This window comes from Monopterus albus, unplaced genomic scaffold (genome assembly GCF_001952655.1).
Source record: "Monopterus albus unplaced genomic scaffold, M_albus_1.0 scaffold153.1, whole genome shotgun sequence".
Lineage (NCBI taxonomy): Eukaryota > Metazoa > Chordata > Actinopteri > Synbranchiformes > Synbranchidae > Monopterus > Monopterus albus.
Genome location: NW_018128033.1, coordinates 147,958 through 157,934, shown reverse-complemented (window position 1 = coordinate 157,934; position 9,977 = coordinate 147,958). Strand labels below are relative to the sequence as shown.

At 40.0% G+C, this 9,977-nt stretch overlaps 2 protein-coding genes across 4 annotated transcripts in view; one reads left to right on the top strand and one right to left on the bottom strand.

The window, feature by feature from the left end:
- The window catches only part of tmem163a (transmembrane protein 163a), a 49,648-nt gene extending 45,918 nt beyond the window's left edge, over positions 1-3,730 (bottom strand). Inside the window, exon 1 of the mRNA XM_020614883.1 lies at positions 3,102-3,730. Within this exon, the coding sequence (XP_020470539.1) occupies positions 3,102-3,297 (196 nt within the window). The 5' untranslated portion in view covers positions 3,298-3,730. The remainder of the gene's footprint in view (positions 1-3,101) is intronic.
- A 429-nt stretch (positions 3,731-4,159) lies between these two features.
- acmsd (aminocarboxymuconate semialdehyde decarboxylase) lies at positions 4,160-9,812 on the top strand. Of its 3 annotated transcripts, XM_020614901.1 has the most exons (11): positions 4,160-4,523; positions 5,557-5,598; positions 5,683-5,727; positions 6,568-6,664; positions 6,756-6,805; positions 7,078-7,314; positions 7,499-7,592; positions 8,067-8,162; positions 8,306-8,478; positions 8,810-8,908; positions 9,166-9,812. In XM_020614901.1, exons 1-11 carry the CDS (start codon positions 4,467-4,469, stop codon positions 9,226-9,228), a joined length of 1,053 nt encoding a protein of 350 aa, XP_020470557.1. In that variant the 5' UTR covers positions 4,160-4,466; the 3' UTR covers positions 9,229-9,812. The 3 variants fall into 3 exon arrangements, with proteins under 3 accessions (XP_020470557.1, XP_020470558.1, XP_020470559.1); XM_020614902.1 differs by lacking the exon at positions 5,557-5,598; XM_020614903.1 differs by having other exon boundaries at positions 5,407-5,727.
- The last annotated feature ends 165 nt before the right edge of the window (positions 9,813-9,977 follow it).

Below are 9,977 nucleotides of genomic sequence, written 5' to 3'. Positions count from 1 at the left end.
GAACTAATATAACATACAAGTTTCACTTTTTGAAACAAATTATTGAAATAAATGGACTTTTCCTTGATATGCACTGTGAGCTGTAGGGTCTTATATAGACAGGTGTGTGGCTTTCCTAATCACGTCCAATCAGTATAATCAAACACAGTTGGACTCAAATGAAGGTGTAGAACCATCTCAGGGATGATCAGAAGAAATGGACAGCGCCTAAGTTAAATATATGAGTGTCACAGCAAAGGGTCTGAATACTTATGACCATGTGATATTTCAGTTTTTCTTTTTTAATAAATCTGCAAAAATGTCAAAAATTCTGTGTTTTTCTGTCAATATGGGGTGCTGTGTGTACATTAATGAGGAAAAAAATGAACTTAAATGATTTTAGCATATGGCTGCAATATAACAAAGAGTGAAAAATTTAAGGGGGTCTGAATACTTTCCGTACCCACTGTATATAATGTTCCACCTGAGGAACATAAGAGGTGATTTGAGATTTTACAAGATTAAATTGGGAATAAGAATCTATTCATTCTTGAATAATCAGTACTTAGTTCATTGGGAAAAGGCTGAAGGTGCAAGTTTTGTACCCAACTGACCGAAAAAGAACATTACCATGGCTATGGCTATTACTTGGTGAGTAATATTACTGCTTTGAACATTAATGTACTGTAACTGTTTCTCCCACACTCCTTCCTGTAAGATAATACTTATTACTTTCCAGCAGAACACGGGGCCACTGGGGATTTATAGTCAGGGACACAAACCATTGTATGATGCCTGGGAACCCCTGTTATTCTGCAGATTACAGACCATCTCAAATGTAACTTTCCTAATTCACCAATCAAGTACAAAATAATACAACAAAAAACATCTGTTACAACTGTTTGTGAGGGCCATCAAGTCTGCCTTTGTAAACCAACAGATATAATTCACTTCTAACTTCTATGAGACTAAGCAGAGACAAATACGATCCACATACATTTCCCTGTTACTCTGTGTGAAGTCTTTGCCAGAAGTCATAGGGTAAACAGCCCCAATTCAGAACCGCCTGAAGCTGTTCCATTGTCATAAAACATGAGGATGGCTCTGCAGATTCATGCATTATTTATAATTCTGAACTTTTATGTGCAAATGAGCTTTTAATATTATTAGGTCTCATTCTATCCAGAATTTTCACCTGTGAACTGATACAGAGGAGATTATTCCTCCTAGATTGCTTGCTTGGTTACAAAAACAGGCAGATAATGGGAGCTATTGAAGGGTAAAACAAGACATTTAAGCTACAAACAACAGGTTCTGGGCACAATTCTGTAATCATAACCATAATCAAGATACTTGAATATTCTCACTTCGGAGTAGACTGTCTGTGTTCTAACTGGCACAGATGAACAAATGAAAGAGCTTCAGTGCTGATAAGATGTCATTGCAGTGGGACAGTGGGGTTCAAGTTAGCCATTATAGACAAAGTACAACACACTTCCACAATGACCATCAGCTCCTCCTTGCTCCCTTCATTTTTTTCAGATCAACATAATCTCTCTTATCAATTAATTTATTGGGGAGGTGACAGTGTAGTGGGTAGAGCAGTCGTCTCCCAACTTGAAGGTTCGAATCTCAGTGTCTGCAGTCCACATGTCGAAGTGTCCTTAGGCATATGTGCCCCTGGACTTATGCCCTGTCTGTACGTGTGTAGCATAGTGACACTGATGCCCGTGATGGCGGTACATATGCATGCAGCAGCCCGGGGCCCTTGGCTCCAAACATAATTTCGTTGTACATGTCACAATGTTACAGTGACAATAAATACAGCTTCTTTATGCACAGCCATAGACTAACATGCACACATATTAATGACAGCTGTCTTACCTCATAAAACTGGCAAACCAGCTTGTTGGCATATAACTGTGTGTGTGTGGTAGAAGGGGGGAAGTGAGACAGCACAGTTAAATCACTTTGCTCACATGATCACTGGCTGGGGTATCAGGCAGGCAGCATGTGCTCCACATCCCCAATACTCTCTGTGGAACACACACACACACACTGTTTGTGTGGGTGGGTGTGAGTCTCTCTTTTGACACTTGTCTCTGTCACACCTTTCTTTTCTAAAGATAATTACCACCAGGCAGCTATGTAGCTCAAAGTGCTGATTACCCACACCACTTACAGATTTGCAAAAGGAAACACATGACTGAATATAATACTTCTGGGATGATTGTGGTCTGAACAACATACATTAATTACTCTTTAAAAATAATCTCACAGGCTTTTCCTAACCAATTTAATAAACCTACTAAGTGGCCTTATAAACTAACAACGACCAACTCAGGATTTATGATCTAACTGAGGCCTCTTATTATCCACTGTGGAATGTTTCACTGGTCTTATACATAGATGAAAGGGATTATATTAGCACAAACATCACACACACCCTTAAGCAAATGCATGTTTAAGGACTTGTGACTAGTATCAGAATTCAGCTTTAAAGCAAATTGAGTCTATGCATCTCTGGGTGTGTGTTTTAAGGAAGGATAGGAAATACCACTTTCCTCACACCACTGTTGCACAGAAGTCGTCCCCCCCCCACACACACACACACACAACCAGGAGGCCAACCTAAGCTGTATTATCAGCATACTTTGACAAATTAAACTGTGGATCTTCGAAGCAGCAAAGAGGATAAAATGGCACCTTGTGGTGCACCTGTGTCTGACACCTGACAACTCCACTCTCTGTGGTCTGTTGGTCAGAAAATCTCTGCTCCACAAAATGAACATTAATTGGATTTCCACAGGAAGATTTGTTCCCTGAGACACTATAATGTCTCAAATGGAAAAGGAAATAAGTAATGAATGAATTAACAGATGAATGAATGACTTTGGGGGAATACAAGGACTTTAAGCTTTGAATCTTGCTGATGTAGGACTCTGCATAAATGATTCAAATAAAAGCGGCCTAAAAATACCTCACAGGGTTAAAAAAAATACCCCTTCCATCTCCCGGCGGTCCCTTCAACGTACGCGCGCACACGCATGCACATATTCACGCACATCCATAACTTTTAAAAACCACATCCAAAGATGACAGAGACAGGTGAAGTTACCTACCTTCTCCCTCCACACCGTCTGTGATTTTCATCTCCTGGCCCGTGGTGAGCCCCTCGGGCTGGCTGGGGCTCTTGGCTTGCTGGTGATGGTGGTTAGTGAAGCCATCCGGGGCGCATTGGCCGTTCCGCACCGTGACTGGGCAGGGATCCACAATAGTCAGCTCTGGGACAGGGTCTTGGGTCGCCGGGTCTGTCATTATTGCTGCACTAGTTGTTTTGTTTTCAGGCTCAAAGGCAGAGGAAGATGAAGATTGAACAAAAGGATTCACACCGGTTCGTTAACTGCAGCAGCCATCCAGCGCGTCCAATATGCCACCGGTGTTGACTCAGTTGCGCGGGGGAGGAAAATATGAGATGGCGATAAGAGAAGATGGGAGATAAAGGTTTTATCTCCCCAGCATCAGCAGTGAAAACTCTTTATGCATGAACTCCGCACTTGGAGGAGCAGTTCTGCAGGTTGACTGTAAATGTAAATTGTCTGGATGAGCCACTTAGTGTTAGATGCGAAGATGCGATAAATCGCGCAGAGCTGCTGTGAATCTGGCAGGCGTTGCCAGCAAGTTTCCCCCCCTCCTCCCTTTTCTCCTTCTCTCCTCCTCTCAGAGCTCAACGCCTCATTTCCTTACAGGCCACTACATGACTGCTATCTGTCTTGAATTACGCATTTTAAAGTTCATTTTAAACTCGTTTAGCCTATGAATGAGACAAAACTTGAATGGAGCCTATATATAAATATATATCAAGCAACTATTAAAGTGAAGTCATATTGTTCCTGTTGATGATATAATGTCACGAGTAGATTTAGCTGTCTGTTGTTTATAGATCTATATACAGTAGACCTAACAAGCCTCGTTGATGAGTGGCTATCAAATTCAGAGAAATGAAGTATTTTCTCATCTTTACCTTAAATTAAAATACCTGCCTGCCAGCTGTCTTGAGTCTTAATGAGTCCATCATTCGGCTACACGGATAAACCACCAGGTGGCGCAGAAAGTCATGGCTGAGAGTCAGAACAGAAATGGAAGAGTCAGTTCAGTAAAACATCAGCCACTTACTCCACATGCCGTGCGTCAGCCCATGTTGAAAATACAAACAAGCACACAATCCCTGCTTTAATAGGGTGTAAATAATGTCGTTCGATACCTTCATAGTTCAGAATATCAACTCATAACGGCTTTAAACAGACTAATGAATAATCGAATTGTTTTATAGATTAGATAATAACTGACGAGGCGGTCCCAGCAGGCATTCACCTGTACGTCATTGATTTCTGGCTGAGGGCGGCGTTGAATGTGGGTTTTGAGCTCATTTATTGTAAGAAACACCTGCAGCAGATGTTAAAGTTTTTGCGAAAATAATCATAAGGATGAAGATTGATATTCATAACCATATTTTACCTAAGGAATGGCCCGATTTGAAGCAGGTAGGCACTGCCAGATTTGAACTCATGAAAGATCGGCGATGTTTTTGTAACAGTCTGTAGGCTAGATGTTATTTACTCAGTGGGTTTACATAACACAGATATGTCTATATCACTTGTGTGGCAGACCAAGCCCTCCTTAATTTCAGTTTTATTAAATACCAGTAAAACAAATACAGTAAGTAAGTACAGTGTTTTCCATTTGGACTGTCAGAAAGGAGTTAAACAACCCATAAGTCTGTCCTTTATGGCTGGTTAAACTTTAATCAATAGGTGGCACTGGCCTCGTTCTGTCTGTGCCTGCCCTTATGTCTATGTCACTGTTGGGCTTTGCCTTAGCTAATGATTTCTCACATTTTAGAGCTAGTTGGGTCAGGAGACAGGCACAAGAAGCTTGTGTCAGTGTGATTTAGTGCTCTTAAAGAGTAGCCTCAACATCAATCGCAGGTAACAAATGAAAATCTACTATAATCCACTTAACAGAAATAATATATAATTTTCTGTCTCCTGAAACATTCAACTAATTCAAAATGACTCCATTAAGCAGTCCTCATAACATTAGAAAAAGTTACAAGGTATCAAGATGATTACACAGTATAGTAAAAAAAGGCACTGATAGACCCCAGGTCTGGGGTAACAGTAAATCAAGTCCCCTGTTGTTATCAGTTCCACAGGTGAGCTAATTTAATTTAAAGCAGGCTTTTATTGAAATAGCTAGACTGCATGACACAAATATCATCCCATTGGATCTTAAAGGGTGTAAAACATGTGTTGCCTTTTCTTTTTTGAAAAGTTGAAGCTTCTTTGTGGCATCAACCAAGTACACATTTCTGCTGATCTGCAGCAATATGAAATGGGGCCATTACTGGCTTTGTTGCTCACATAGATCATTTGCAGCTTCATTTGTATGCAAGAGTCAACAGCCTCAGATGGCATGCACTCTGAGTTATCCAGGGGGCTGGAGTGGATAGTCCTCTAGGAACAAGATTAATCCCTCACAGATGGGATACCACAATCAATATTGGCTTTTCAATAGGGTCTGTGGGGAATACTGACCCATGTTCAAACACCAGCCAAGGTAATCTAATATGCAATATATATTTTTAAGTATGTGATATTAAAGACTGCACAGTTCTTTATTATGTGCTTGCATGTGTTACAGAGGTATGGATATGGTGGGTTTGTCCAGCTTCACCATCACTGCAAAGTGAGTCACTATGCTACACACGTACAGACAGGGCATAAGTCCAGGGGCACATATGCAATTGTACTGCAAACTATGTTGGGCACACAGCAGGTTCTTCCCAGCCACACCCCACCTTGCGGACCTATCAGGCTGGTCCCATCTGTGTGTACAGCTGCATAACTCAGCACAGTGCCACTGCATCAGCAGAAGGAATCAATTCCAACACAGCAGCAATATAGAGCAGCCCGGCAGCTATGTAGCAAAGTGCAACTTTTGTGGTAGACATTGTTTTAGATAAATAGTTCAGTGTGCCACACTGTTGCATACAAGCATAAGTGGTGATGAACAGCTGTTAGTGTCATGATACCAGTGTTAAAACATCTAGTACTCTAACACTGGTATCATGTGATGAACAGCTGTTAGTGTCATGATACCAGTGTTAAAACAGCTAGTACTCTAAGCCACAAGATTATAGTCACCCTAGACAAGATAATTTTACTTACAGCCATTGTTAGGTGAAAAACTAGCCAGAGATTATTATGTATTTAGGTCTACACTTGAAAATATGATGAAAGATATTTTATTTTGTCTATCATCAAATTTTAATGGTGCAAATGACATTTTATATTTCATATGTGAACCATGAATCAGTTGCCTGCTGCCATCATGTGGTTGTATTTTAAAATGTTATAAAATCCAAAAATCACATGATCTCTTGTGGTTGAGCTACTTGAAAATGAGTGAAATACAGTAACCAGTAAATCTGACACGGTGTCCATGCACTACAGTGATGGCCCGGTGAACATCTTAAGTTTAGTCACATCAGTTGTGGATGTGCCTGGTGTAAATGTGATGTTCTAGGGTGAAGCAATGATGATGAAGGACGGAACACTCTTCCGAGTGATTCAAGAAAACTGCTGGGATGCAAAGGCACGCATACGAGACATGGATCTACATGGTACATCCACAGACGTGAAAGATAAAAACAAGTATTACAGCATTTCATCTCATTAACACCTTAAAACAATGTTTCTGTTCACAACCTTCAGGGGTGACGGTTCAAGCCCTTTCCACTGTTCCTGTGATGTTCTCTTACTGGGTAAGCTCACACTAAAGCTGTTTCTCACATGTGGACATGGTCCATACATGCCCTTTCACAGATGTAGCACACAACAGGAGATTGTCCATGTCAGATGTTATGAGCTGCAGTCACCCACTCCTGGTAAAAAAGGAGCAAAATAAGCTGCTTAACAGTTTTTGTTCTTCTTTGTTCACAGAAGCATAAACACTAAGATAAATAATGCATGATAAAAATGCATTTCAGCCTTCCCAGATATATTTACCTACTTAAAATTTATTTTTGGATTACAGGCCAAGCCGCATGACACACTGGATCTATGTGTCCTTTTAAATGACAATTTGGCCCAGACAGTGCGTTGCCACCCCACGAGGTTTGTGGGCCTGGGAACACTGCCAATGCAAGCCCCTGACTTGGCCATCATGGAGATGAGGCGCTGTGTGAAGGAGCTGGGCTTCCCTGGGGTGCAGATTGGCTCACATATCAACACCTGGGACCTCAATGCCTCTGAACTCCATCCCTTCTATGCTGTGAGATATTGCATGCTACAGTATGTGATTACAGTTTAGTGTAAGAATGTTACTGGTGATAATAGTTGTAAATGTGCCTGTGTTTACAATTCTCTGGTTAGACTAATGACGACGTGACATTCCAGTGTATCCATAGGTCAAGTTTGCCAAGGAATACTGATCTTGCAGTATGTCTTCCATGCAGGCAGCAGAGGAGCTAGGCTGCTCCATATTTGTCCACCCATGGGATATGCAGACAGATGGGAGGATGGCTAAGTATTGGCTGCCCTGGTTGGTGGGTGAGGGAGATGGACCAGGAACAGGAGATATTAATTATCCCTCCTGGTTTAGTCAACAGAAAATAAAAACACTTCTTTTTGTGAAAATACAACCTCTTTGTCTGAAATGACTGAAACTGATCCAAGTTTAGTTACCAATGTATAAACATAAAAAAAAAAATTAAACTTTAAAAAACAGCACAAATGCATAGCTATCATTATACCCACTATTTCCTGAAATGATTGATTGAACCCAACAGAACCAAATTATTGTACATCCTCATGTGTTTAATAGTGATTTTGTATGTGTAGTTTGCTGTAACATCATAGCTATTGAATTGTGATTATGACCAAATGTGACCAATAATGCTCATTTGTGTTTTAACGCTTCTGCCACTTTGTATATTTACCCACTCACGCTGTATGACAGTAGCAATACATTTAATCAGATTATGAAAAGGGGTTTTCTGCTTTGTTGCCTTCTCTATCAAAAAGGCATGCCACAAGAGACAACCATGGCTATTTGCTCGATGATATTTGGAGGTGTCTTCGAGAGATTTCCTAAACTGAAAGTCTGCTTCGCTCATGGAGGTACTGAAGAGAACGGATGTTGCTTATGCATTTTACATGTAGTAAGGTGTCAACTTCAAAGTCTTACTTCATACTTAGTTTAAGGTGTCATCAGCCTCTGCCTGTTGTTGGCCCTTAAATGTTTCCCATTCATCTTCTTATAGGTGGCTCTTTCCCATTCACCATTGGTAGAATTGAACATGGCCACACAGTCCGTCCTGACCTGTGTGCAGTCGACAACAACATCAGTCCACGGAAATACCTTGGTGCTTTCTACACAGACTCCCTAGTTCATGATCCCATTTCCCTGAAGCTGCTCATTGATGTTATTGGAAAAGTGAGCTTGTATTCGCCATTGATTTCATTTACTCTGTGTCCTATTGGTGTTCAGAGAGGGCTCATACACTAAAAAGATACTGAGGGAGTATCGTGACTTTGGAAAGCGTGTGGATAGTTTGAACACAATGGCAGTGATTATTGCAAAACCACTTTTAACCACAAAATCTGCACACTCAAGCTCATTAAAGTAGCTTTTAGGGATTGTGAGTCTTTGGGATGTTCTACTGATGACAATAACTATTCCTGCTTTTGTCACTTTGATCACAATACTGTTAATGTGCTCAACACTACAGTAGTTTTCACATGTACTGTATGTCTTGCTCTTTCAGGATAAAGTTATGTTGGGAACAGATTATCCATTCCCACTCGGGGAGCTGCAGCCTGGATCACTGATTGAGTCAGTGGATGAATTTGATGGCACTCTAAAGGTAACACGATTTTCCCTTCTTTAGGCAAATTCAGATGCTGTTATGAATGGACACTATAACACAAACCAGGAAGAAAATACCTGATAGAATGTTAGAAGCCATCCCAAAGATTCTGTAGAGAAATGCCTTTAATATTGCCCTTGTTCAAAACTAAATTGTGTAAATGAATCCATGAATGAGTTGTAAAATCTTTTAAAATCTAAGTATTATATGATCACTCTGGTATTCAATAAGTTGTGTATTTCTTTGTATTGCAGGATAAATTGCTTGCTGGAAATGCGCTGGAGTTTTTGGGCCTGAAACGTGAGCAATTTGAGTAATATGAAAATCACTGATGCATTCATTGCAAAGACTGTATTCCAATATTTGATGGTTCAAAACTGTAATATTTTTGTTTGAATCCAATATTGAGAATGGAAGACAGAGGAAGGTATTGTTAATGTGCAGTTCTCATATAATTTACAAAAATTGTTTGTACAAACTTTATTTTGTACTAATAGATCATTTTTTGTTTTGCCAAAAGCCAAGTGCCAGTCACTGGCCTATAGATATTCTGTGGAGATGCAGCCTTTTTGTTCTTCCTTTACAGTAAGGCTATACTGTAATAACCCACTGTTTAATCTTAGACAATGCCAACAAGAGGATACTAATTGTTAATGAACGGAAAGTGTAACAGAGAATCTTTACCACTTAGTGTTTTTAGTGACACATTTGCAGTTAATCCTAAATCCAGGGTTGCTCTAGTTGCCTTGATAAATATTATTCCAACCATTCTATTCTGTTATTTTGATCTCTCTCCTGAAGCAATGAAGCATATTATACACATGAAGTAGAACGTGTGCATTGTATGCTCTACTTCAGAAAAGATGTTATGCAAGGATTGCTCCTTTCTGAATAAATGACCCAGCCAATAGCTACAGCTGTCATTCTTGTCTCATGAAAAACAATATAAATCATGTATCTGATTAAAAACTTTGTTCAGAAAAAAATTAATAAAAACCCAGCAGTGTTGCTAACAGCAAGTTTATTTATTTACCATGCCAGCTTACTAAATATACATAATGATATT

Excerpts from the sequence above, each read along its gene's own strand:
- acmsd (XM_020614901.1), top strand. The coding sequence starts at position 4,467 with ATGAAGATTGATATTCATAACCATATTTTACCTAAGGAATGGCCCGAT. Across the intron at positions 4,524-5,556 it reads AATGGCCCGATTTGAAGCAG|GGTCTGTGGGGAATACTGAC; the intron begins GTAGGCACTGCC and ends GCTTTTCAATAG. Across the intron at positions 7,593-8,066 it reads TTGGCTGCCCTGGTTGGTGG|GCATGCCACAAGAGACAACC; the intron begins GTGAGGGAGATG and ends TCTATCAAAAAG.